This window comes from Heterocephalus glaber, unplaced genomic scaffold (genome assembly GCF_053883595.1).
Source record: "Heterocephalus glaber isolate CG9 unplaced genomic scaffold, H.glaber_assembly_v1.0 deba00000621, whole genome shotgun sequence".
Lineage (NCBI taxonomy): Eukaryota > Metazoa > Chordata > Mammalia > Rodentia > Bathyergidae > Heterocephalus > Heterocephalus glaber.
The window spans coordinates 32,301,493-32,329,038 of NW_028258153.1; the positions used below are offsets into that span (position 1 = coordinate 32,301,493).

The 27,546-nt window shown below is 44.9% G+C and overlaps 2 protein-coding genes across 2 annotated transcripts; both read right to left on the bottom strand.

Moving 5' to 3' along the window:
* Nucleotides 1-35: 35 nt before the first annotated feature.
* On the bottom strand, nucleotides 36-13,158 carry LOC147829425 (endogenous retrovirus group K member 5 Gag polyprotein-like). The gene is made up of 2 exons (XM_087205970.1): nucleotides 11,911-13,158; nucleotides 36-95 (listed from the first exon to the last, which is right to left on the bottom strand). Exons 1-2 carry the CDS (start codon nucleotides 13,156-13,158, stop codon nucleotides 36-38), a joined length of 1,308 nt encoding a protein of 435 aa, XP_087062096.1.
* Nucleotides 13,159-13,396: 238 nt separating this feature from the next.
* Nxnl2 (nucleoredoxin like 2) lies at nucleotides 13,397-27,052 on the bottom strand. The gene is made up of 2 exons (XM_004851325.3): nucleotides 26,508-27,052; nucleotides 13,397-16,267 (listed from the first exon to the last, which is right to left on the bottom strand). Exons 1-2 carry the CDS (start codon nucleotides 26,807-26,809, stop codon nucleotides 16,099-16,101), a joined length of 471 nt encoding a protein of 156 aa, XP_004851382.1. The 5' UTR covers nucleotides 26,810-27,052; the 3' UTR covers nucleotides 13,397-16,098.
* Nucleotides 27,053-27,546: the final 494 nt, after the last annotated feature.

A 27,546-nucleotide genomic window follows, 5' to 3' on the forward strand; every position in this document is an offset into this window, starting at 1 on the left:
TCCTCACCTGGAAATGCCCACTCTCACCATAGCAACTACAGCATAGCAGAGTTCCCAGGCACCAGCACCACCTCATCATAGTCACCAGCCCCAAACTGTGGGAGAAAAGAGGAAATAAAGCTGGGCGTGTTGCTAAACACCTGCCATCCCCAGCTCTCTGGGAGGGTGAAGCAGGAGATTCACAAGTTCAAGACCACCCTGGGTAATTTGGCAACTTAGTGAGACCCTGTCTCAAAATAAAAATAACTGTAAAAGGGATGGAGATGCAGCTCAGTATGGGTTCATCAATCCCCAGTCCTAAAGGAAAAAACTCTAGTTCTGAATCTGCCGGCTAGCTTTAAGATTTTTGAGGTCTTCAAGATATTGCTCATCTCAAGCCTCAGGTTCCTGCTTATGCAAGGGAGCCTTTCCTGAAGCTGCTCAGCTCTCAGCTCTGATTGTGGGCATCTACATAGTGCTGGGCTCTTCCAGGCAAGCCTGGCATTCTCTGAAGCTGATGAAAGCAGCTGGCATTAATCACAGCAACAGCAAACATTCGAATGATGTTTATTGTGTGTGCAACACTCCCTTAAGTCTACAATCTATATAATCCCCCAACAGTTGGGTGAGACAGAATCAATAACCGTCTCCATTTTACAAATGAGGAAAATGGGGCAGGCAAGGTGACTTTAACACATCCAGAAGGTTACATCTGATACAAGATTCAAGGGCCGGGGATTTAGCTCAGCGGTTCTGCCGACTGCCTCGAAAGCGAAAGGACCCAAGTCCGATCCCCGGTACCAAAAAACAAAAACAAACAAACAAAAAATAAGCCATGGGGCCAGGGATTTAGCTCAGTGGCACCACGTCTGCCTCGAAAGCTCAAGGTCCTGAGTTCAATCCCCGGTACCACACACACACACAAAAAGCCATGGCCAAATAGAATTTATCAGCTATTCTACAGCCATAGAAATGTAAGGGTGATTCAAGTTAGGAAACCTATTAATATAACTCACCATATTAATAAGTCAAAGAAGAAAAGTCACATAATAATAATAATCCACATAGAAGCTAAAAATGGCATTTTAAAAACTCAGCATTCCTGATGAAATTCTAAGAAGTTAAAAAAAAGTGGAGTTCCTTATTATGATAAAAGCACATCTTAAGCCAAATTTGTGTGTTAAACTTGATACTGAAATACTAGATATAGTCTCATTATGTCTCTGCTGTGATTAAATGTTTAAGGCAAAGGAAGAACCCAAGAAGTGGAAAACTATAAAGAAGGGAAAATTGAAAGACAGCAACACCATGTGCTTAGGTAATCCAGATAAAACTTAAAAACTAAGAACTATGGGGTGACTGGCATCAAAGTCATGTGCTACAAAGAGCTACTTTTCTAGATATAAGTACAAACCTGCTCGAAGGAAGAAAAAAAAGAAAGCATAAAAGCAAGAAAAGGAAGGAAGGGAATTCTCTTTATAATGGCCACAGAAACAATATACAGGTATGTGAAAAATAACAAGACAAGCCGGACAGGGTGGTGCACATCTGTAATCCCAGCAGCACTTGGGAGGCTGAGGCAAGAGGAACGTTCTGAGTTCAAGGCCACCCTGGGCTACACAGTAAGTTCAAGTCCAGCCTGAATCACACAGTGAAACCCTGTCTCAAGAAAGAAATAAGAAAAAAGGAAAGGAAGGAAGGGGGGGGCGGGGAGAGAGAAAGAAAGAACTTTCAGACTCTGTCAGGAGCACACACCTGTAATCTCAGCTATTCCAGAAGCTGAGGAAGGAGGATCCCAAGTTTGAGGCCAGCCTAGACAATTCAGCAAGACCCTGCCTCAAAAAAACAAAATAAAAATGAAACTTCTAGCAAGAGCAATAAACAAGAAGCAAGACTTTTGGTTAGAAGCCTCCATAATATAACTAAGTCAGTTCTTGTCAAACCATATGCAAATTTTGTTAATTAAATGTAGATTCATGTAAAAAACAACAAGATTCTTCCGAACTAGATACCGATACTTGGTTTATTGCAGAAAAACTAAACATAGGAGAATACACAAGAAAATAATAAAAATGAAGGCAAAAAAAGATTAGATCTATCAGATGTTAAAGCATATTATAATGATATGGAATTAAAATCATTTGCTATGACAAACCAAGTAATGGAGGATATGGAGAGATCAGAATTAGAGCTCTGTGCACATGGGCATGCACACGTGTAAAGATAACACAAGGTGAAGGGGACCTTCAAGTTCAAGGCTATAGCTCTCACTGCTGACCGCCAACCCTGGGCCCAGGGTTCCCCAGTCTTTTCAGTAGCAGCCCCAGGCCTGCTCCCCTTCCCCCAGTTCAAAACTTAGCACAGGCCGCCCACTAGGGATGATGTCCCTAGGCACTGTCACATTCAGGTGCAACCACGCCTCCAAGTAGAGGGTCTGAGAATGTAACTTCCTGGGCCAGCCCGTACCACACCCAACAGCCACCTGTGTCATTTACCTTTAGATGTAAATTAATTAAAATTAAACATCATTACAAATTCACTTAGTTGCAGCATCCACATTCCAAGTGCTCAGAGTCCTGTGTACCTTGTAGCTAGTGTGGCACATTGCAGAAAAGGGAATTCCATGCACTTGATCATCTCTATCTTTAAGTCACTTCTTCTGAGTGTCCCCTAGCCCAAGGCCTGGCTCCACAAACAGCAGTGACTATCTGTGGCCACAAAGCACAGACACTATCCTAGGACAGGGCTGGGACCAGGTGAGGCAAGCCAAGTGTACAAGGTGTAAAACTTAAGAAAGGTTGGGGCTCAGGTTGACATTAGTGAGTGCCTCCTTGACTTCAGTGTATCTGTCCCTCCTTCTCCTTAGGCTGGCACTATCCCTATGAGAGGGAGTGAGCAACAGCCAGATGGGAGAGAGCCCAGAGCCAGCCAAGCCTTGGGCTGCCCCTCACTAGGTTGTCACACAGAGAAGAAAAGCCCAAGTGTGAGTCACTGTCCAAAGCCCTTGCTATTTCAGTGGGAGATTAGTGTCTTACTGTATTAGTGGGAGAAAGACATATTATTCCCTAAGTAAGGATGCAACAACTGGCACACTGTTAGGGTTGAGATTTAAAATGTCCCCCCAAAATTCCCATGTGTGTGGAAGGTGACTGGATCATGAGATGATAATACTGATTGGTGGATTCATCCATTGATGAATTCAGTAGCTGAATGAGCTGTTAGGAGTTGGGGCCTAGTTGGAGTCACTGGGGATGTGACCTAGAAGGATGTATTTAGACCTGTTCCTCTCTCTCTCTCTCTCTCTCTCTCCCTCTTTCTCTCTACCTCTCTCTCCTCTTTTCTGCTTCCTGACTCCCATAGGTTGAGCACCTTTTCCTCTCCCATGCCCTCTGACATGCTGTTTCTGCCTTGGGACCAGCAGACCATAGACTGAAACTGAGCCAATATAAACAGTTCTTCCTTTAAACTGTGAGTGTCATCCCATTCCTGAACAGGCAGAGCTAATAGAGTCAAAATGGCCATATTTCCAAAACTGACATACACATTTAACACAATCCCAATCAAAATATCAACAGTATTACTCACAGAACTGGAAAAATCAATCCTAAAATTCATATGGAACAAGAAGAAACCCAGAATAGCAAAAGCAATCCTGGGTAAAAAGAGCAAAGTAGGAGGCATCACAATCTCAGCTTTCATGGCTGCAGTGATAAAGACAGCATGGTACTGGCACAAAACAGACAGCTGGATCGATGGAACAGAACAGAGGATACAGAAACAACCCCAAGCACATTCAACTGTTTGATCTTTTACAAAGAAGCCAAAAGCATACACTGGAAGAAAGCCTCTTTAGAAAATGATGCTGGGAGAATTAGCAATCCACATGCAGAAGATTTAATCTAGACCCATATCTCTCAACATGTACTAAACTAAAATCAAAATAGGTCAAATATCTAAATGTTAAAACAGAAATACTTAATCTGCTGAAAGATAAAATAGGTAAAATTCCTGAAGACATAGGCAGAGCCAAGGACTTTCTGAATAGAACCCCAATTGTACGAAAAATAACATTAATAATCAATAAATTAGAACATATAAAATTAGAAAGCTTCTGCACAGCAAAGAAAACAATCAACAGAGTGAAGAGACAACCTACCTACAGAATGGGAAAAAAGTTTACCAGCTATTCCTCAGACAGAAGACTAATCTCTAGAATATATAAAGAACTCAAAAAAATTAGACACCTCCCCAAAATAAAAGACCAACTTTAAAAATGGGCAAGTGAAATGAACACACTTCATTTTTTTTTTTTGGTACCGGGGATTGAACTTGGGTCCTTCCACTTGCAAAGCAGGCGGTGGAACCGCTGAGCTAAATCCCCGACCCAAACACACTTCTGAGAAGAAGTAAATGACTAATAAATATACACAAAAGTATTCAGCATCAAAAAAATGTTCAGCATTGCCTACCACTAAAGAAATGCAAATTAAACCAACCCTGGAATTCTGTCTTACTCCAGAAAGAATGGCCATCATCAAGAAACTAAATAATAACAAATGCTGGCAAGGCTTCAGGGAAAAAGGAATCTTTGTACATTGTTGGTGGGAACAACCATTTTGGAAATCAGTATGGAGATTCCTCCAAAAGGTAAAACTAGAAATTCCGTTCAATCCGGGTATTCCCCGTCTAGATATCTTCCCAAAAGAGTTAGACATCATATTATAGTGATACATTCATACCCATGGTCATAGAAGCACAATTCATAATAGCTAGTTCTTGGGAGCAGCCTGTATGTCCATCGACTAATGAATAAATAAAGAAAATGTGGTATTTATACTCAATGGAGTACTACTCTGCCATAAAGAAGGATAAACAGGTCATTTGCAGAAAAATGAATGCACCTGGAACCATAATGTTAAGTGAAATAAATAGGATACACAAGCTTAAATATCACATGGTTTTTCTTATGTGAGAAACCCAATGTATAAATAAAGATCAAAATAAAAGATGATAGCAAAGTAGGGAGATTGATCTTTCACAAATGGAAGATCAAGATCAAGAGATGGAGTGGGGGGAGGGGGGAAGGGAATGAAAAAAGAACTGAGATGTGTCGTGAACATGCACCAACTCCCCTCAAGAAATGTAATCGTGTGCTCGCTTCGGCAGCACATATGCTAAAAAAGAAATGTAATCGTTACGTACTGCAAACATGTATTAATAAAAAATAAAATCTGAAGAAAAAAAACTCACAGGTAGCAGGTATTTTGTTCCACTGACGAGAAAGTGGCCAAAACATACACCATTCAGAAAAATAAAGATGGGTTACCTTTTTTACTCTCTTGACAATTTCTTTACAAATTAATTGTATTCTAACAAAAACTTCATACATGAAGTTTTCATACAAAACTTCATACATGGAGAAGCATACATAAGCTTCTCGGCATATGTCCAAGGGTGCTCATTATAGTGAGAGTTAGGTCTGGCACCAAGTCCATCAACATAGGACTGAACAGAAGAAAATATAGTGTGCCCACACGTTAACATGTTGAGTAGATGTTAAAAAGTATTCAACAAGTCAACAAAGATTTATAGAGTACCTACTATGTGCCAGTTCCATGAACCAGACAGAATTTCTGCTGTTGGAGGTTACATTCTGGCCAGAGGGAAAGACAATAGATACACAAAGGAATATGAAGATAAATGATATATCATTTGCAATGAATCAGGAAAAGTAAAATACTTAAGAATAACCATAACCAGGACTGGGGATTTAGCTCAGTGGTTCCGCTGCCTGCCTCACAAGCACAAGGACCCGAGTTCAATCCCCGGTACCAAAAAAAAAAAAGAATAACCCTAACCAGGCCCAGGACATAGCTCAGCCTTCTCCCTGCCCTGCCACAGGGAGACAGACACTGTTAGACACTGTTAGACTCTGTTCCTCCTCACCCCCCAGGAAGAGCTTTCTAGGTTCCACCAGTCCTAGCATCAAGACTTGCAACATCTGGAGAACAAGTACAGAAAAGCAAATTCAGCCAGAGATGTGAAACACACCCCATGGCAAGGTGGTCAAAGAGAGAAGAGGATGAGGAGCAGTGCTGCATGGGCTGAGGCTCACAGGGCAGATGGCCAATGGGAAACACTGGAGGGAAAACCGGGGAGAAGTGTGTTAGTGAACATTCTGTCACTGCAACAAAATGTCTAAGATATATCAACTTAAAAGTTTATTTTGGCTCATGGTTAAATCCAGGGTTGGCTGGCTCCACCACTTTTGGGTCTGTGGCAAGGCAGAACTGATGCTCCAGTGGAACATGACTGTTTACCCCATGGGAGCCAAGAATGAAGAGGGTGTGCTCCTGGGTCCTATGACCTAACTTCTTCCACTAGGCCTTACTTTCTATGGCACCACAACCCTTCAACACATTGGAGGGACATTCAAAATCCAAATTATAGCAAACAGCCGGGAAGTTTTTGATGTCTACACTTGAGTTGCAGGGTGTCCTTAGTTATTTTTCAAATGACAAAGGTAACAATTGGAAAGTCTTTTTCGTTATGGTCACTGTGCTGTGGGTCTTTGAAGGCAGGCCTGGGCTCCTGGGACACTGGAGAATAGATGAGTGTCTTGTGGAGTACAGAAGAATGCCACCAAGGATTTCAGACCCAAGATTCATAGCCAGCTGAACCAAGAACAAAGTCACCATAGGTCTCCATCACAGGAGATTTGGCAACCCCTCCCACCTATGGCATGTCAGAGCAATTCTACAGATTTTGGGGAAAAATCATTTCATAATTAAATCAGGATTAGGGCCTAGTTCTTTTAAATTTTATTTTATGGGTACATTTTAGGTATACAATCTGATTAGGGCCTAGTTTTCCAGTCTACAGGCCAGCTAGGGCATGTCAAGACATACCTCCGTTTTCACCTCTGGTCACAGCTAAGACCTCAATGGTCCCATGATGTTGTGATGCTCCAGGGCAGGACACCAGCTGGAGATACCCTGGAAGGAATCAAATCTTCATCTGCATAGTTCCTCCTTGTTCTAGGATCATCACCACCTCCTGAGTCATTTGCTACATTTTTGTTTCTGCTGATGTTCTGAATAAAGGTGTAGCAAGCTCCGGGTCTGGAGTCTTTGTCACCCAGAGCTGCACGGCTCAAGCCAAAGTTCAGCTTCTTCTCTAGTTTCATTTGTCTATATATTAATTCACTTTGTGCCGTCCTGGCTCACAGGAGACTAGGACCTGATCCAGAGGTTCTAGTAACATCCCCTTTCCCTGTTCCCTACAATGGCACACAGTGTTCAGGTTGAACCAGTACAATTGTTTTCATTTTCCTCCTCCCATGAAAAATTTGAACTTGTAACTAGAATTGTGGAGACACTGTAAAGGTTAGGAATTCATGTTCGAAGCAGAAAACTAGATTTGGATAGCATTTTGTCAATTCTCTAAATTACATAAAAATTTAAAGGGACTCTTCCTTGTGGTGCTGCAGACATACAATTAACTTTCCATAACAATCAGGCAAATAGGTAGTTTGAACACATGTATTTACTTTCAGTCCATAATAAAGGTATTAAAATAACAGCCATGGGATATTTAGATGTTGGGGAAAACAAGCAAGTGTGGGACTGCATAACTCTGTAATCATAAAACTCGCCTAGCCCCAACTGTGATTGAATGTGAGTAAATAGATAAAGATGCTTGTTAGTTCCGGGACACTAGATAAGATCTGTATCAGCCATAAGGTCCCAAAGTAAATTACCCAACTCTTTGTTCGAAACTGATGTTCCGGACACTGCTCTCTATAGAACAATCTACAAACATCTGCTGACCATCAGTACGTGTCAGCTGACCACTAACCTTTGTTCCTCTTCTGTAAATTTCACCTGTTAACTTCCCCTGCAACCCCCTATAAAAGAGCCTCAGACTCTGGGCTACTCGCCTCTCTAAGCTACTTTGCTTTGGGAGTGCCGTCTGGCCAGACTAAGGTCTGTTTTACTTTCCAGCTTGTCCGATGTGTTCCTTCCCGGGTGTTCTTCGCTGTAGTCAGCTCTTCGGAGCATTTGGTAAGGCCCTCAGTCTTACACAAGAAAACAACAAAAGCTTGTAAAAGGCAAAAGGAGTGGAGTTGACTCTGTAGACCCATAAACATGACTAGAGCTGACACTGGGACACAGCAAGAACCTACAAGTTTACACTGAGGGACTTGTGCGTGGCACAAGACACCCCTTTAAAGGATAGGTATATTTTAGGATGCATGCAATCTGTTCATGAACAGATTCCCTCTCCCTCCAACCCCCAGGTGACTGACTTTGACCACCCTTGAGTTGGCAAATGGGGTCTGCCTTGGTTGGGAGAGATGCAGCTGCAAGATTATCAAAATGGAACTTAATTTTCATGAAAATGTATGCTCTCAGCCAGCTCCAAAATGTCATCAGACAACCATCCCCCAAAGGAGGATGGGAAGATATTTTCTTTTCTTTTTTTTTTTTTTTTTTTTGGTACCGGGGATCGAACTTGGGTCCTTGCATTTGGGCAGCAGGCAACGAAACCACTGAGCCAAATCCCCGGCCCCCATATTTTCTGATAAATGTGGCCAGCCCAAGAGAAAAACCACCCAATCACTCGCTTCTCAGCCTTTTGACTAAGACCAAGTGAGAAACCCACCCCTCCACCCCCACCCCCACCCCCACCAACAAAGTAACCCATTATGGATCATTCCATAGGAGAGTTCAAAGTTACCAAACACCACTGATGTCCTACTTGGTACCTCTGAAAATAAACAAGATGAAAAATAAATAAACAAATAAATGAAACATTTTTTTAAATAAAAAGTAAAGTCAGGGATGTAGCTCAGCGGTGCAGCACCTGTCTAGCAAGTGTACAGCCCTGAGTTCAAGTCTCAGTACCAAAAAAAAGAAAGAAAATAAACAAGAGAGAGCACCACTTTGGGGCTATCAGAAATGATACTGGAAGACATTTTAGAAATACAATTAGTCAGCCCAGGGATTTAGCTCAGTGGCACCGCCATGCCTGTCTTCCAAGTGCAAGGTCCTGAGTTTGATCCCCAGAACTGGAAAAAAAAAAGAAAAGAGAAAAGGAAATACAGTTAGTCTAGTTGAAAGGATAGGAGAAAATACTGCTTTCGTGGAACTAGTATAGAATGCTCTAAAAGAAAAGAGGAATGGGGGGTGCTCATAAAACAAAGAACCCTTTAGATTAAAATTTCAACAGCAGGGCCAGGGATTTAGTTCAGTGGCACCATGCCTGCCTTGCAAGCGCAAGGTCATGAGTTCGATCCCCGGTACCACCAAAAGAAAATATTGTGACAACACTTAAAAGAGCTAGAAGATAAACCGAGGAAATCTCCCAAAAACTAGAACAAAAATAAAGTGATGGTAAATAGAATAGAAAAATGTAAGGAAGTTTGGAGAGCTAGTGTAAGAAGCCCAACATCTAAGTGCTAGGAATTGCAGAAAGACAAAATCAGGAAAACAGAAGGTGAAAAAATTCACAAAACAATTCCAGAAGTAAATTTGTGTTTCCAAACTGAGTTTCTCAGAAGCACCATGCACAACAGTGCAGATCAAGGCTCAGGAAAGCGCAGATGCGCAAGCAAGGAGAGGATCTGACAGTTCAGAGAGAAGAATCAGCCACTCTCAAAGGGTCAGAGCCACACCATTAAGTCAGACCTCTCAGCCACAACAAAGAAACAAGAAAACTATGGAGTAAGACCTCCAAATTACTGAAGAAACATTACTCCCAACCTAGAATTCTACACTCAAAAAATTATCGATTAAGTATATGTGGAATAAAGGCCAAAAATCATACCTCACACACCTCTTCTCGGGACATTATTTCAGATGTATTCCAACAAAACAAAAGAGTAAGCCAAGAAAGAGAAATTCAAGAAGGAAGAGTCCAATGCAGAAGAGAGGCATGGAGCAGCCTTGGGATAATTCCAAAGTACAATGCCAAGTTAACTGCTGGGCACCAGACAAGTAGTTCACCAGACCCCATAGACAGGCCGGAAGCCTCCAGAAGAGATTCCCTCCAGGAAGTGAAATAGATGCCACCTGATGCTTCTGAATCTCTCAAGAGACGACTGCAATAACCTTCTCTGGAGTGCTCAGGTCAGAATACTTACAGGGGCTGCTTGGTCCATTCAGGCTTTTATAACAAAATGCCACGGACGGCACAATTTGTAACAGAAACCTATTGCTCACAGTTCTGGAGGGTGGAAGGCCAACAAGTTTGGAATCCGGTGAGGGCCCGCCTCCTGGTCCATAAATTGCACTGCCTCTTTGTGTTCTCAGAGTTGAAAAAGCTCCTGAGCTCTCAGGAGCCTCATAGGTAAGAGCAGTTTCCATTCCTGAGGCTCCACCTTCATGATCTAATCACTTCCAGACACCTGCCTCCTAGTGCCATTTCCTTGGGGTTAGGATTCAACATATGGAAATGGGGGAACACAATCATTCAGACATAGCAGGAACACAGAAAAGAGAGGGGTGGGGGGAAAGCAACCAACCAAATAAGATAATTCATAAGCAAAAATACAGGGGAGAAAAGAGTTAACTCCAGACAATGGCCAAAGACCCTGAAGAGTTTACAAAGTGGAGGTGATCTAACACTGAGAATCTTGTAAGACAAACTGTTCCACCACACCCCGTTGGAAGGACAGATGTGGAAGTGGGGCCGGTAGAAGGCAGGGAACACCCGCCATGGCACTGGGTCTGCAGGACCAGCTGGACTCCATCCAGCCCAGCAGAGCTCCATTCTCCCGACTGGCCAGCCCATCTTCCCTCCTCTTCCTTCTTCTGTATGGGGGGGGGGGTTATGATGTGTGTGCAGTATCTATGTATGATGTGTTGCATGTTGTGATGTGGTGTGTACAGTACATGTGCATGGTATATGTGTGTTGTGTGGGCTGTGTTGTGTGTACATATGTGGTATGTATAGGTTGTGTTATACATGGGGATGTGATGTGTGAGGTGTGTATATGTGATGTATGTGTGTGGTATTTGTATATGTGGTATGACAAAGGTGGAAGCATGTGGTGTATAAAGTGTGTTTTGTGCATGTGTGCTATAATTTGTGCATATAGTGGATGCGCTGTGGGGAGGCTGTGTTGTGCATATGGGTGTGATGTTTGTGGTGTTTGTATGTGTGCTATGAGGTGTATGGAAGTGTGCAGTGTGTTGTGCACGTGGGTGTGGGTGTCATGTGTGTGCTTCCAATGGCAATGGCAGCTTCTCACAAGGATATGGTAACCAGCATTTCCTGAGTCTGTGTGCTCCAGCCCTCCTGGGGTTTGCATGTGGAGCAGCTGGGGTTTGGTGACTTGAGGTGCCACAATCATGGGCTCCATGGTCCGATGTCAACAAAGTTCATGGACAAGACACTTGGCACAGCCACACCCCTGGGAAGTTGGCACTGGGCAGGACGCAGTCTCATGTTCACCACTCTATCCCACGATGCTCTTGCCTACTCAGATGGTCTTGCCTACTCACCGCTGGGTCAGGGCTACCCTGAGGGGCAAACCACAATGGTGAAAATCAGCGTGTACGCACAGGAGAAAAGATGAGTGCCTGTAGTGGAACACAGATATACAAGACCCTGTCTAAATTGCCGCAGACCAGCTGCAGTCGATGCAGGGTAGGAAGGGGAGAGGTCTCGGGCCGGCGAGTGAGAAAAGAATCTTCGCAAGCAATGTGCAGGTTCCCTCTGTAAGGACCAGTTTGGTTTTTGGGATCCCCTTAAAGGGCACTCCTTACTAATATGTCCTGGCTGATTGCAATGAAAACAAGTAATCTGTATGTTTCTGCCTCTTCCCCTGGTAGCCTGTTGTCCCATGAATTGAACCAAAGTTTTTCCCTGTAAGGCTGCAGCAATAGTCACCCCCTGCAAATAGGAAGGAGTCACTTCAGCACATACCCTGACAAAATCTGTAAGAGAACCGATTTTCAAAAAAGGCTTAATTAGAGTTTTACAAACCTCAGAAGCATTTTCATATGCCAACTGTTTGCCAATGATTTGAGCTGCCTCTTCATTTGCAACAATCTTATAAACATTAGACATGAGATGAGCAATGAAATCCTCATAGGGTTCTTCAGATTTTTGTCTTATATGGACTAGTCCTCCAGCCTTGACATCCCCTAAGGGGAGTTTTCTCCAGGCACTAAGTGCTAAATCTGTGGTAAGTGCCAAAGTTTCTTTTGACAAATGCATCTGATCTCTGGCTGCTACCCAGTCTCCATTTCCCAGGAGCATATCTAAAGTAATTCCCCTTTTATGTTTACTTGAGTTTCCTATCTCTGTTTTTACTCTATCTTCATATTCCATTTTCCACAACAAATAATCCCCTCCAGGTAGGCAGGCTTTTGCTACCTGTTGCCAATCATATAGAGTCATCCATTTCCCTCCTAAGGTTTCTAGCAAAGTCATAGTATAGGGAGAAGAAGCTCCATAAGAATGTACAGCAGCTTTAATTTCTTTTAGCAGTTTAAAAGGTAAAGGTTCCCATACCGGCTCATAGTCACAGTCTGTGTCAAAGATGACAGGAAAACAGGAGAAAGTGGCATCGCCCGCCGCAGCAGCTTCATGAACAGCTCCTGCAAAGCCAACCTGATTTGGTGGTGGAGGAAAATGTTGCCGGCGAGCCTTACCTTTAGATTTTTTAGGGCTGCACAAAGCTGTGGACTGCAAAGGTGGCCAATCAGGATCGTGATATCGAGCTGCTTGTTCCTCTAAATCCTTCTCCTTAGAAGGAGACAAAAGCTCATCTGAATCATTTTCATTTTCTATTACACCATAAATGGAAGGAGATTTTTTAGTCTTTAACAATGGAGTTTCCTCTGGGGGTGCTGAAGGAAAAGTATCTGAGGGACAAGAATTAATCATAGAAGAGCCCATAGATTGATTAATCACAGACCAATAAGAGAAAGCATTAACAGGAGTTTTTTCTGGCCCATATTCAGTATAATATTTTTGTATGTCTTTTCCCACATGTCCCCAAGTATCCGCGTCCAAAGTTCCTGCATCTGGGAACCAAGGACAACATTCCTGAATAAAGTCCAGGAAGGCTGATAAATCTTTGGTAGCAACCTTGATCTTATGAGATTGCAAACAGTGTTGCAAAATATCAACAAAGAGTCCTCTTTCTTTAGACCCCTTGTGGCCCATTATCTTCTCTATAAGTTCTAACTATTCACCCCTCTCTAACGCCTACTCTTTTTCTCTGAGTGCGGGGCCTGCAGTGCCCTATGGGGTGAAGGCCGCCCAAGACCGAACTATAATTGATTACCCCCCTTACCTGCCCCACGTTGGGCGCCACCTGCTGCAGACCAGCTGCAGTCGATGTAGGGTAGGAAGGGGAGAGGTCTCGGGCCGGCGAGTGAGAAAAGAACCTTCGCAAGCAATGTGCAGGTTCCCTCTGAGAAGTCTCAGGGTCTGATTTATTTTTATATCTTTAAGCAATGGCTAGGAGGCATTGGGCGGAACATATTTACATTTTAGGTTGCCTTAGCAATTTCTATAGAAATAAAGGTTATTTTTTACTAAACAAAGTATATTTTTCCTAAGCTGATTCATTTCATTGAACATCATGAATACATTTAAAAATTACAATTGTCCCCTTATTTACCCACACCTAAACAAAACAGAAAGTAACTTAATCAAAATCTTTATATCAGCGGGGATACAAGCAAGATTTAGTTAATTAAATGTCAAACTTGTGGTCGTCAGCTGGCCCTTGAGAAACTGCACAATGGTTAATATAGTTTGCTATTAGCTCTCTATTTTTTCTATACCTCTATTCATCTTGCTTAAATGTTATTTGGGTTCATGGTCCATGAGCAGGAAATGTTTACAGTACTTTGAGAAAAACTGAGTAACTTGCCTCCTTAGTGTATTTATCTGTCTTAACTTTCTTTCTATTTCCCATTTCCCACTGTGTCTTACATCTAAAATCTGTCCTTTCAATCTCTTTATAAGACCCCTTTAGTAAAAGAAAGTCATCAATAGAAGAAAGGAGTTACAGTAGCAGGAAAACAGAGGGAGTTTTAGGAGGGGTTTCTTTAGAAGTGGGTGTGACAATAGAACTGACAGAAACAGGAATTTGGGACTTTTGAGCCAGATCAGATTTCAATACAACATTGCCAATTTGCCTCATGGAGAATATGTTGTTAGTCACAAATACAATGATTCCTGTGACCAGAGTAACAATTGTAAACATTAGGGCAAGAAAAAATAAAACATGAGGGTACGATGTGTTCCACCCTTTCTTTCCCCCAGCTGGAACTTTGTCAAGCAGCAATGGAGGTCGGTCGGGCTTCGCCACTAAATATTTTTTAAAGAAAAAGGGCTGGGAATGTAGCTCAGGGCAAAGGCCAAAATAAAAGAACCGTAATTAAATTAACATGCCATTTCTCGGTTCTGGGAAAAAAAATTGCATTTCTAGGTGATTTACCTGGGGGAGTACATGTTTCATAAACACTCTTTAGTCCATAGGCTCCAGTGAAGCTGCATCTCAGTTTTCAATAGAGAAAAGGTAACTAGTAAAGGAGGGGCTGGAGGAGGTGGAAGTCAGTGTCTGCTCCCAGAGCACACAGCAGCTACCACACATAACACAGCACAGGCTGCTGAGCAGAGCCCACAGGGCTCCTTACTCAGACGGGCCTTGTTTGGGTGTCCAGATTCCCAGCTGAAGAACCCAGCAAGCCTTTGGGATCCAAACATGAGGACTGGACCAGCAGTGGGATTCCAGCACACTCACAATTCCCAGCCATCAGATCCATCAGATCTGGACAGTAATAAGAGCAGCTGTCCGTGTGACCAGCAGGCAAGAGACGGTGGGGGAGCAGGGAACCTGAGCAGTGGCCAGCTTCCCTCCTACTGTTAGTGAGGACCGTGTGCAAGATTTGTTTACCTGGATGGAGAGAATGCTTTAGGGAATGTTGAGATTTGATCATAAGGATGTAAACACCGTTATGTGTCGAGTAAAGACAGGGGCACATACTGAGAAACATTAGATGACTTCATTGTTGTCCAAACTCCATAGACATCAATGGGTGATAGAAATTTTTTAGCTCTTTTATCATCTTATGGAACCAGTTGTATGTGTTATCATCATTGAATAAATGTTATCCTGGCAGTATATAGCCTTAAAATTTTCATTTTGTTCTAAGTTCTTACAATACTATTAAAAGTAAATATCGCCATCTGACTCGCAAGTGCAAGTCAGATCCCCTGTACCAAAAAAGAGAGAGAGAAGTAAATATGAAGCCAGGTGTGGTGGTGCATGCCTGCAATCCCAGCACTCAGGAGGCTGAGGCAGGGTAATTCCTGCAAGTTCAAGGCCAGTCTGGGCTACATAGTGAGTTCAAGGCCAGCCTGCACTACAAAACAAGATCCTGTCTCAAAAAATAAAACAAAACAAAGTATGTATGAGAAAAGGGGGAAAAAATTCCAAGGCGGCACATAACTAAAAACTACCACTGGGCTGGGGATTTAGCTCAGTGGCATTGTGTCTGGCTCGCAAGCGCAAGGTCCTGAGTTCGATCCCTGGTAGCAATAAAAAATAAATAAATAAAAACAACTACCTCTGACAAACAAAACAGTAAGTGTTGTATTTATGGAGTGACCCATTTTCCTCCTACTGGTATTTGCTTTGGAATTTGAAAGGAAGAAATTACAGCTGTTCAAGATATAAATATTTATTAAACTACAGTCTATAAACTTGGTTAATAAATGTAGTTGTGAATGCACATCATTAAAATGAGATAGTACATAGAAAATCTATCAATAAATAGATCATTTTATCTGAGAGACTCATACAAAAAAGTGATTTGCATAGATTTCCCATAGCTTAGTAGGGACATCTGAGGGTCATTCCCTAAGTGCAGATGGATAAAGCTATGCAAAAATAAAAATATCTATAAATAAGCTATAGGATCAAAATGGGAAACTATCTTTTCCTGAATAATATTTACATTTTGCCACTGCTTAGTGGTTCCGCTTTGAAGTAAAATGCAACGGAGGAAGGCAAGCTCAGGGGCTCCTCTCTTCCTCAGTGTTGGTGCTGCAGGAGGGAGACCTGGCCTGTCCTCCAAGGTCCCTCCCCATTCAACCTGAAAAATTCTGGAAGATGTCAGCCACCTCCACCCAGTTCTGGAAGCAGGCCAGACCCTGCTCTCGGATCTGCTTCCGCCCCTTGCTGGTGATGACCTCCCCACTTTGTTTCACAATCAGTAGCTTGGGGGTGGCTGTGATGCTGTACTTCTTCTTCAGTTCACTGCAGGAGAGAAGAGGGTAACAGCTGATCAGCACTTCTGACATCCATCTGACAGGAAGGGTCCCTGGGCACTGGCTGACAGCACAGCTCACTTACAGAGACCACGGTGGAAGGGCCTAGCACCTTTTCTGCCTGTGGCTGTGGTTTCTAAGCCAGTCCTGACCCAGAGAACTGTCTGCAGCAATGGAGCTGTTCTCTGGCTATGCTGCTAGGTACTGTGGGTAACAGCCACTTGCAGAGAGGTTTTCCAGTGAAAAGATGGCTGATGTGCCCAAGAAACCGAATTGCTTCATGAATTATTCTTTTTTTTTTCTTTTGCAGTACTAGAGATTGAACCCAGGGCCTCCAGCATGCTAGGCAAGCACTGTACCTCTGTGCCACACTCCTAGCCCTGTGAATTTAAACTTAGTAGCCATATGTGGCTATGGGTAGGTACTGAACAGTGCAGTTGAAAATGCACAAATAAACCAAGTAGTTGAGTTGATTTTCTTTTCTCGAGAAGAAAAATAAGATACATATAATGGTATAAGTTAAAATTCAATGAGTTTGGGTCAGGGATTTAGCTCAGCGATTCCGGCACCTCCCTCGCAAACGCAAGGTCCCGATTTCGATTCTCGGTACCAAAAAAAAAAATTCAATGAGTTCTGGGCCAGGGATTTAGCTCAGTGGCACTGCGCCTGCCTTGCAAGCACAAGGTTAAGTTTGATCCTTGGTACAAAAAAAAAAATTGAGTGAGTTCTAAATACATTCAAAGCCTTATGAGACTGTCCACCTTACAGACTGAATGATGTAGCAGTTGACATGATTACAGAGGAAACATTTTTTCTTAGCTCCATTTTATCATCATCTGTAACCAAGTGGTCTTTTCACAAAGCTATTTGTAGTCAGGCCGGGGGATTTAGCTCAGTGGTTCCATGCCTGCCTCACAAGCACAAGGTCAAGAGTTCGATCCCCGGTACCAAAAAAAAAAAAAAGATATAACCTATTTGTATTCATTTAGAGAAAGGAGCACCTGCCTCCTCAACTCTGCTCCCATAAGCTTTATGGGGATTAACCTCTTTAGGACAGGACAGGTGGGTAAATCTCTTTCCTGTTTATCATGGCCAGGTCACAGGGGCTTCATAGTTAACAGTAATCTGATTTCCTTCATCCATAGCCCTCAAGATTGGGACCTGAAAAGAAGGAAAAACACACTTGAGACTCTCCTGTTATTAAACTTCCTCTGCAACATCTCCACCGAGGTCTCTCCACTGCTTCTCAGCACCCAGGTCAGTAAGGAACCTTCACAGAGTCAGGAAGAAAGATGCACATTGCCCACATTCAACAGAGAGAGAAAGAATACACTGTGATTTCAAACAACTGTTAGGCCATGGACAAAGCCAATCATATTCACAGAGGGAGTCTTACTAAATTTCAAATGATCAATAGTATACAGACTACTTAACCAGACTATCATGTATTGGAATTAGAAATCAATAAGAAATCATGTTTAAGAATGGGTTTAAAAACTGGAGGTGTGGGCCGGGGATTTAGCTCAGTGATTCCGCTGCCTGCCTTGCTAGCACAAGGTCCTGAGTTCGATCCCCAGTACCAAAAAAAAAAAAAAAAAAAAAAACTACAGGTGTATGTGAAATAACCAAATAATATACACAATATTTAAAATGCTTGTTTGTTTTGTTTTGTTTTTGGTACTGGGGATTGAACTCTGGTCCTTGCGCTTGCGCAGCAGGTGGTGAAACCACTGAGCTAAATCCCTGGCCCTTAAAATGTAACAATATGAATATACAGTAAGCCCTGCATATCTGAGAGCTCCACATCTATGGATTCAACCAACTGCAGATTGAACTATTCCGAAAAATGAATAATACTTTTACTGAACATGAAAAGACTTTTTTCTTGTCATTATTCCCTAACAATACAGTCTAACAACTATTTACAGAATATTTACCTTGTCTTAGGTGTTACAAATAATCTAGAGATGATTTAAAGTATACGGGAGGGCCAGGGATTTAGCTCAGTGGTTCCGCTGCCTGCCTCGAAAGCACAAGGTCCTGAGTTTGATCCCTGGTACCAAAAAAAAAAAAAAGTAAAGTATACAGGAGGATGTGCATAGGTTATACACAAACACTACACTGTTGTATATCTGAGATTTGGGCACCCTTGGGTGTTGACATCTGCAGGGGTCCTGGAACAATCCCCTGCTGCTATCAAGGGACAATTAACTGTACTATGGGGTGTGATAAAAAACTATCATGAATGTTTACATTTTAAAGTTATTATAGTAAAAATCACACTGCCATTAATCCCCCTCAAAATATTCCCCCTCATTTCAAACACACCTGCCACATTGCTCTTGCTGCTTCCTAAGGCAGTTACAGAGTCCTCTTTCATGTCTTTAGTGGAGCTGTCGTGGCTGCCTTGATGTCCTCACTCAATTAAACATTACTCTTTATGGTCATTTTGACTTTGAGGGAGAGCTAAACGACGCATTGGTGCCAGATGTGGTAGATAAAGTAGATGAGGACACACTATGTTTTCACAAGCCTGCCTTTCCAAGAGATGGCACTTGGCAGAAGCATTCACCATACTTTTTTTTTCATTCATTGTATTTTTGATTTTTTTTTTTTTTGGTACCGGGGCTCAAACTCAGGTCCTTGTGCTTGCGCAGCAGGCAATGAAACCACTGAGCTAAATCCCTGGCCCAGTCACATCTTGTAAAGATGCTCATGAAACAGGAAGAACTGCTTCAGAAAGTGGCAAGAATGATGGGATAAGTGTCTTCGAAGGCAGGGGGAGTGTTTTGAGGGGGATTGATAGCCATGTGTCTTTTACTGTAATAATTTTTTTTAATTTAAACATTTACTACATGTTAATCACACCTTGTACAATCTTAAGCTGTGGATACACTCAGATACTCTTAGGAGGCTATAACCTTACATACACATATCCAAAACTCATACAGCCAGTAAGTAGTCCCAGCTCCTGAAAGGCTAATAAAGCAGGAGATCTTGAGCCCATAAATTCAAGACCAGCTTGGGAAGCAAAGCAAGACCCTGCCTTAAAAACAAAAAAACTGGGGCCAGGGATTTAGCTTAGTGGTCCCATACTTGCCTCGAAAATGCAAGGTCCTGAGTCCGATTCCCCAGTACCAAAAAAAAAAAAAAAAAAAAAAAAAGCAACAATAACAACAAAAAAAATAGATGAGTGATGTATTTAACTCAAGGAGCTAACGATGAAGCAACCACAGGGAAAGTAGAAAAAATGGAAAACAAGATTTATAATTTTGGGCCGGGGATTTAGCTAGTGGTTTCAGCGCCTGCTGTGCAAGCACAGGAATCTGAGTTCGATCCCCCTTACCAAAAAAAAAAAAGATTTACAATTTTAAAAAGAAACTGAAGGGCTGGGAATTTAACTCAGGGTTCTGCTGCCTGCCTCACAAGCACAAGGTCCCGAGTTCAATCCCCTAGTACCAAAAAAACAGTAAATAAATAAATAAATAAAAAGGAGGGGGCTGCAGATTTAGCTCAGTGGTTCCGCCGCCCGCCTCAAAAGCACACGATCCTGAGTTCAGTCCCCCACACCAAAAAAGAAAAAAAAAAAACCTAAAAAACCTAATCTCATTCTCTGTAAATACTATATTACTAAAATATATTCTTTGGAAATACTAAGTAAGTACAAATGTCCGTGAAACAGAGTAACAGAAAAAAGACACCAGGATACAAGGAATCAGGCGGAGCTCACCAAAGCACAAGGACACCAAAAGGAGGGCTGTGGCTTTCCCAGGGACTCATAACTCCCAGCACAGCCTGTTCGCCAAAGAAACCAAGCACAGGGCCTCTGCCCCAGACATTCAGAAGCCATTTCCTGTGGTGTCCAACCACTTAGGCGCACAAAGATGAAAAGTGGAAGAAAGAACTATGTAAATATTGTGTAAAAACCATCATACTGAGTGGGAGTTGTGGCTCAATGCAGAGCACTCGCTTAGTATGCATGGGGCCCTAGGTTCCTTCTCCAGTACCAAAGGAGAAAAAAAAAAAAAAAAACACTATCATATATAATACAAAAGACAGGGGACTGGGGATTTAGCTCAGTGGTTCCAGCACCTGTCTCGAAAGCGCAAGGTCCCGAGTTCAATCCCCAGTACCCAAAAAAAAACCCAAAAAAACAAAAGACAACAGAGGCCACTGTGCTAAAACTACATTTGCAGAGCTAACAAACCAAAGCCACAGGCTGGGAACATAGCTTAGCGGCACCGTGCCTGTCCTGTAAGCTCAAGGTCTTGAGTTTGATCCCCGGTACTGCAAAAAAGAAAATTCCTACAAAGCCACACACACAGAACGGATACAAGTTCATGTCATGTCCCTTCACTAGCACAGCTAATCAAACTGAGGCTGAGAAAGCTCAGCCAGGAGGGGCCAACACAGGTCTGGAAAAGACATGGTGGACATCAAAGGTGTTTCGAAAGAGATGTCATTGCCCAGGTCTTAGAAACCTGTGCAACATTTCCCATGACATTTGAAATGTTTAGGAAACTGACTTTTCTCAAAGGCATAAAACCAAAAAATAAAGAGGAAATAAACTCATAGAGCTCTTTGTATAAAGACTGCGGCCCAAGTGCAGGGCTCGGGTGGTTTCGGCAAATGGGTCACTGAGTACCTGAGCTCAGGCACTGGACAGAGCAGGATGGTGTTTCAGAAAGGGAAGGCAACAGGAGGGTCCTGCTTCGGCCAAACCCACCCAGTGGGGCTCTCTCTCTCATCCCAGTGACTGGGACCTCATCCCCCCAGGCCAGGAGGAGGCCCTGCGGAACAGCTTCTCTGTGCCCAGAGACAACAGGGACCCCCCCTGAGGCTGAGGCAGCATCTGCATTCCTAACAGGTTCCTAGGTGACCCGCACACTATTTGCCATTTCTCAGCACAGTACCCAGGCAGCAGCCTTAGTGTGACCACGGAACCCATAGGGATTGCAGCCTTCCTGACCATTGGAGGGAGGCCGAGATCCAGCCTTTAAAAGCCCTGCATAGCTGGGCACAGTGGCCCACACCTGTAATCCCAGCTCTATGGGAGGCTCAGGCAGGAGGATAGCAAGTTCAAGCCCAGCTAAGGCAACTAAGTGAGAACCTGTTTCAAAATAAAAAAAAATAAAAAGGTCTAGGTATGTAACTTCCTGGGTTCAATCTCGAGAACCACAAACACAAATAAAAGCCCCAGGTGGTCTATGGATGCTCAGGTTTGCCCTCCTGGATGCATCCTCCCAGGGCTATTTGCACCCCTCCACTAATTTGGAGGGAGAAGCAAGCAGGTGGTGAGGAAACTGAGGAGTGCCCTAGACAGCATAGGTAGCAGAGGGCTTGCAGCCCAATATCCATGACCTTCTTCAGAACCCATGGCTCCTATTTGCTGTCCTGAACTGACTGCGTGATGCAGACAAGTACTTCGCATCCCTTGGCCTCAAATTCTTTATCTGCACTATGGTAATAACAGGACTCACTTCCTGGGTGGTTATCAAGATTAAATGATTAGGGCTGGGGATTGAGCTCAGTGGTTGGGCTGCCTACCTCGCAAGCACAAGGTCCTGAGTTGGATCCCCCATACCAAAAAAAAAAAAAAAAGATTAAATGATAAGAGAGCCTTGCGATCCAGGGAGGCACATGCCTGTAATCCCAGCATTTAGGAGACTGGAGCAAGAAGACAGCTGGGAGTTTGAGGCTAGCCTAGAATACACAGTGAGTTCAAGGCCAGGCTGAACCACATTAAAAAAAAAAAAAGATTAAAGGATTAATACGTGAAATTTATCAAAAAATGGGGCTTGCCACATAGTAAGTCACACTGGCTGCTCCTATTGGGTTGGAAGGCCTTACCTCCAATTCCAGCTGGGCTGACTGCTCAGTCAATATATCCCCTGCCCACACTAACTAGTACAGGAATGGGTAACTAGCAGACCCAGAACTAGTGAGACTCTGTAGAAAACTTGCTTGTGTGCTGAGAAAAAGAAAGGTCTGAGGATGTAGTCTGAGACATTACAGCCATTCTGCCACTGTGAGGGACTAGATTTGCCAGGCAGCCACTGCTTGTAAGCTGAGCACAAAGCAGACACAACAGGAGGCAAGTCACAAAACTGCATTCTTGGAGCCTCTAGCCTTCGTTTACACTAGCTAGCCAATAGCCTTTGTTGTGCAAGCTCTTTGGATTGCTGTAACTGTTACTTTAATGACTTGTAACATTAACTGCATTCTGATACAGGAAGAAGGGAGGCAAGGTGGGCTTTGAGGAGTAAGAAGGGACTTGAGATGGTCACTGACCCATCCACACTTATCTTCAGAGATTCTGTGCCGGCCCTCACACCCTCACCCGGGCACCCTGGTCTGGGGATAAAGGCCACCTTGGAACTGTGATACAGGCAGAGAGCCACCTGCTCTGCAGCTGTGGAGGAGAAAATGCTGCTGCCATCCTAATTAGGAAGCATTTTAACCATCTTAGGAACATCCGAGAGCCTCATTCATCCTTGTCCTTGGCACTTCTGCCACATGTCCCTCCCTTCACCTGACCTAGCCACATCTGTGGGACTGCATAACCTTTGTTCCTTTTCTCCAGCCCCACTGTGATTAAATGTGAGTTAATGGATAAAGATGCTTGTTAGTTTTGGGACACTAGATAAAATCTGTAACAGACCTAAAGTCCCAAAGTAAACTACTCAACTCCTTGTTTGCCCGGAACTGATGTTCCGGAAACCACAATCTATAGAACAAGCTGCAAATGTCTGCTGACCATCAATATGTGACAGTCGACCACTAACCTTTGTCCCTTTTCTTTAATTCTACATGTTAACCTCCCCCTCAACCCCCTATAAGAACAGCCTCGGACTCTGAGCCAGTTGCCTCTCTAAGCTACCTTGCTTTGGGAGTGCCGTCTGGCCAGACTAATAAAGGTCTGTTTTACTTTCCAACTTGTCCGGTGTGTTCCTTCCCGGGTGTTCTTCGCTGTAGTCAGCTCCTCGGAGCGTTTGGTAAGGCCCTCAGTCTTACACATCCTGTCCCTAACAGAAAGGGTGTGGGTTTCCATGACAACTTGACTGCAGTTTGTTTCCATCTAAGCCAGCAAAACTCTGTTGCCAAGCAAATCCCTCTAGTGTGCTTTCTTTTACCCACTTGCTCCAACCACCCATTAAGCACACACCCTGTGGATACCAAGTACTAAATCATGCCTGGCATGGCACATGGGCAACAGGAATCAGGAAACCGGGGGGGAGGGGGCATGGCATTGCAGGACCTGAGCTGTCCTAGTACTAAGAACCAACTGGACAGGGACACTGGGACCTGGGAGACCAGCTACGGGAACCTTCTGAACAGTCAGCCCAACATCTGACTGAACTGTTAATGAGCAGAAAGATAAAAAGATTCAGGATCCTTGGAGTCCGTGGATGTGTTGAGTATGGAAGGCCAAGGAGGCAGCTGGGACACAGGGCTGGAAAGAGCCAAGCGGCAGAGACAAAACCAAGAACTGTCCACATAGGCACTAGCTTCTCCCAGCTGATGACTCCCCCAAGCCATTCTGTATCCACAACAGGAAGCGCCAGCTGGTTTGCTTTTCCGTCAGATCCAAATGATCAGCCTAGAACATGAGGCTCCCCAATACCCAGCCCCAATCTGGGAAGCAGAGGTGAGAAGCTGGGCAGGTACAAAGAGGAGAGGGAGGCACCTCCAGGCCTCTCTGGGTCTCCTGATGTTCTTCTAGATCAAAGCTGAGTGAGAACCAGCACTGTTACAAGATAATCATTATAAAAGCACCATATAGGGCCGGGGATTTAGCTCAGTGGTTTCACCCCCTGCCTCACAAGTGCAAGGACCCAAGTTAGATCCCCGGTACCAAAAAAAAAAAGGGGGGGGGCGGGGATTTAGCTCAGTGGTTCCACCGCCTGCCTTGAAAGCGCAAGGTCCTGAGTTCGATCCCTGGTACCAAAAGAAAAAAAAAAAGCACCATAGAGTCTCACGAACAGTAACCTGTAGCAGGAACCACTGCTAGCAAGTTCAGAGACTGTTCCTTCCTTCTTGGACAGATCATATAAGCATGACCCACAATGGGAGGAGGATGGGGAAGATGGCACAGCATCCTGAGACAATGCCTCTGGGGAGCAGTGGCATCTGTTCTTTGTGCAGTCCCCACATTAAGGTGAAAGAAGGCTTAGCACTCCTCTCTGGCAGCTCCACCAAGCCCCATCTAGTTTCAAAGACACTAGTAATAAACAGCTGCCTCTCTGGTGAAGACAGTGTGTGCTGCTGTGCTAGGGCAGGGGACAAGGACTGCACTAGAAAGGCCTTGTAATAACCCTGAGGTGAGGGGTCTGAGCATCTTCTCCCTACAGGTGCATCATAGCCATCACCTGACTCCAGCCACTGTGGAGGTAGCCCATGGGTGCCCATGGTGATTTCTTTGGTAGTGACAGATTTTCTTCTCTCTCCTTCTACTCTGGTGGTTCTCCGGGAACCCAGGAGACAGCAGGTGATGAGCTCATAGCTCTCAGGAAAAGCAGTACAGGAGTCCCTTTCCTACTCATGGTACTCCCATGATATCAGTATCCCAGCTCCTCCTTCCTGTGCCACTAACCACAAAGTACCATGCACCTCACACATTGACAACTTCCTCGAATGCCTCCTGGATGCTTCATGCATTTTTTGTTCTTCTCAGTGGTTGTTCTTCCCATTTGACTCATGATCTGATTTCATAAATCAGGCTTCAGATAAACACAATTTAGGGTGTAGCTTCCAGTGTCACAGAATATCCCACTTTTAGTTCCACGTGCCCCTGGAGTCTGAGGCTCACTGTGCCCTCAGAGAAATGGCCCAGAGCAGAAAGATGGCCCCAGAGTCTGGACTGGGCACCTCAGGGGCACATCTTTAAAATGGGCAAAAGACCAGAATGCCGATCCATGACCATCCCACACTGCTAGGAGCCCTTTTCACCACCAGGCCAACCCCAGGACAAACCACCTGAGACAAGGTGATAAACAATGAAACACCTGACTACCTCCCCCAGGGGATTCTCAGGGCTGGCTCTCCCAGGAACCGAGCTCCCTGCCTAATTACTAAGCCATCACATTTCACCTTCAAAACAAGCCTGTCCTTTGGAAAGCTGAGCATAACTTCAGTGCCCTAGAACTGAATCATATTTTAATACACACTAATCGAAGTGATGCTCTGAGTCCTTATGCAAAGTTAATCAGCACCATTATAGACGTACTGTCAACAAGACTTTGATCTTCATGGTTTGAGGCCTCACACACCTATCAGGCCAGGCAGCATCCCTTCTGAACCTAAACTTCTATTTTCCCTTCACCAAAAAAAAAAAAAAAGTCATCTTATAGTAATTAGTGTTGGAGGTAACACCATAACTGAGTAAGCCTGAAGCTGACTTTTAGCAATACAAAGAAATTCACATCTGCTCCTGGAAATGAGGGGGCTGGGACAATGTGCTTCAGGAGTGTTTTACACCTCACTCTGCACTCGAGTACAGGAGACCCCACACCAGCCCCAAAAATCAACATCCCTGCCATATTCCCCCCCTGAGCCCCCAGCCGTCCCTGGTCCCTGCTCCTCCAAGCTGAGAACCACAGTGAGTCAACCACTAAGCTCAACTTCCTGTTCACTCGCAAACTCAGAGGTCCAGCAGGGAGCTGAGGCTCTACAACAAGGGCCGGAACAACGCCCAGGCCAGCTCCCTTCAGAGAGCAGACGGCTGTCCTCTCTGACCTCTACCTCCACCTGGGTCTGTCCAGATTTGCAGTAATGAGTTTTACACCTTTACAGTTATGAAATTCCATCACTGAAGATAAAAAGCGAAATCGTGAAGGTGGTAAGTGCCTGTGTTTCTCCAGCCCTGGAGCCCCTTATTTCCCCAGCACACCCACAGCACCGTGCTGTGGGCACTGGTCAGAGCTCTGACCTCTCGGGCACCTTCGCCTGCTCCCAGACCCAGAGCAGTGTCCCCAAGCCCTGCAGCAGGGGCTCTTTAGGAATGCAGATCCCGGAGCCCCAGGGTGGGTGTCCAGGGACCCACGCCCAACAAGCCCGGTAGATGCTCGGGGTTGAGAGGGACGATCTGAGGAAAGTTGAAACAGAGGTTGTCATCGACCTGAAGCCGGAGCTGCCAAGGAAGGTGAGGGAAGGAGCTGAGGAGGGCCGACTGAAAGTGAGCCGGGTGCAGGAGGGGAGGCCTGGGGGGCACCGGCCACGCGCGCACTCACTGCCTGTAGGGGTCATGGAAGGGCAGAGCCAGCCAGGCGCCGTGCAGCTCGAGCATGAAGTCCAGCATCTCCTGCGCGCTGCCGTCCACAGACACGAAGACCACCTCAAAGGGAGCCGGCCGCCGCGCCTCGCCCACCAGCGCAGTGTAGAAGTCGCAGAGCAGCGGCGTGAAGTCGCGGCTGGGTGCGCACCGGCCCGCCGCGAAGTACAAAGCCACCACCTTGTTCTGCAGCGCCACCTCGGCCTCCACCGCTGCGCCCTCGCGGGTCACTAGGCTCCGCCCGACCAGCAAGTCCACCATAACGCGGGCGAGTGAGCGGTCACTGCGGGCAGGGACACCTGCGGAGGGACGGTCACCCGTAGGCAGTAAACACCTGAGGAAGGAGGTCACCAGCGGGCAGGGACACCTGCGAAAGGATGGTCACCTGTGGCACGGGACACCTGAGGAAGCACGGTCACCTGGGGCGTGGGGCACCTGCGGGAGGACGGTGCCCCGTGGGCAGGGAACACCTTCGGAAGGCCGGTCACCTGCAGGCAGGAGACCATAAACTCCTGATGCTACTGCCCCCTAGTGGTACTAGACCCGCCCCAGCTGCACACTAACCCGGGAGCCCAGCCGGGTCACGGCCCCGGTCTGCTGGGACCGTCTCACCTTCTTGGCCCTAGGACCCTGGGATGGCAGCCAGGGAGCTTCCTTCCGGGTGCTGGGACCTGCTGAGGTTCACTGCCCTAGGAGCCCGGGATGAAGGCGGGGTGCTTCCTTCTGGGTGCTGGGATGGGCTGAGCCTCACTGCTCTAGGAGCCTGGGATGGGGGCGGGGGAGCTTCCCTCCGGGTGCTGGGACTGGCTCACCTTCTTGGCCCTAGGAGCCTGGGATGGAGGCGTGGAGCTTCCTTCTGGGTGCTGGGACAGGCTGACTGCTCAACTTATTAACCTCTAAAGAGGTCCAGAATCTTGTTAATTGGGAATTTGGTTTTCACATACAAAAATCCACTTGGCTGCCAGGATCTTAATTTGTGAGTTTTGACATATGTGAAC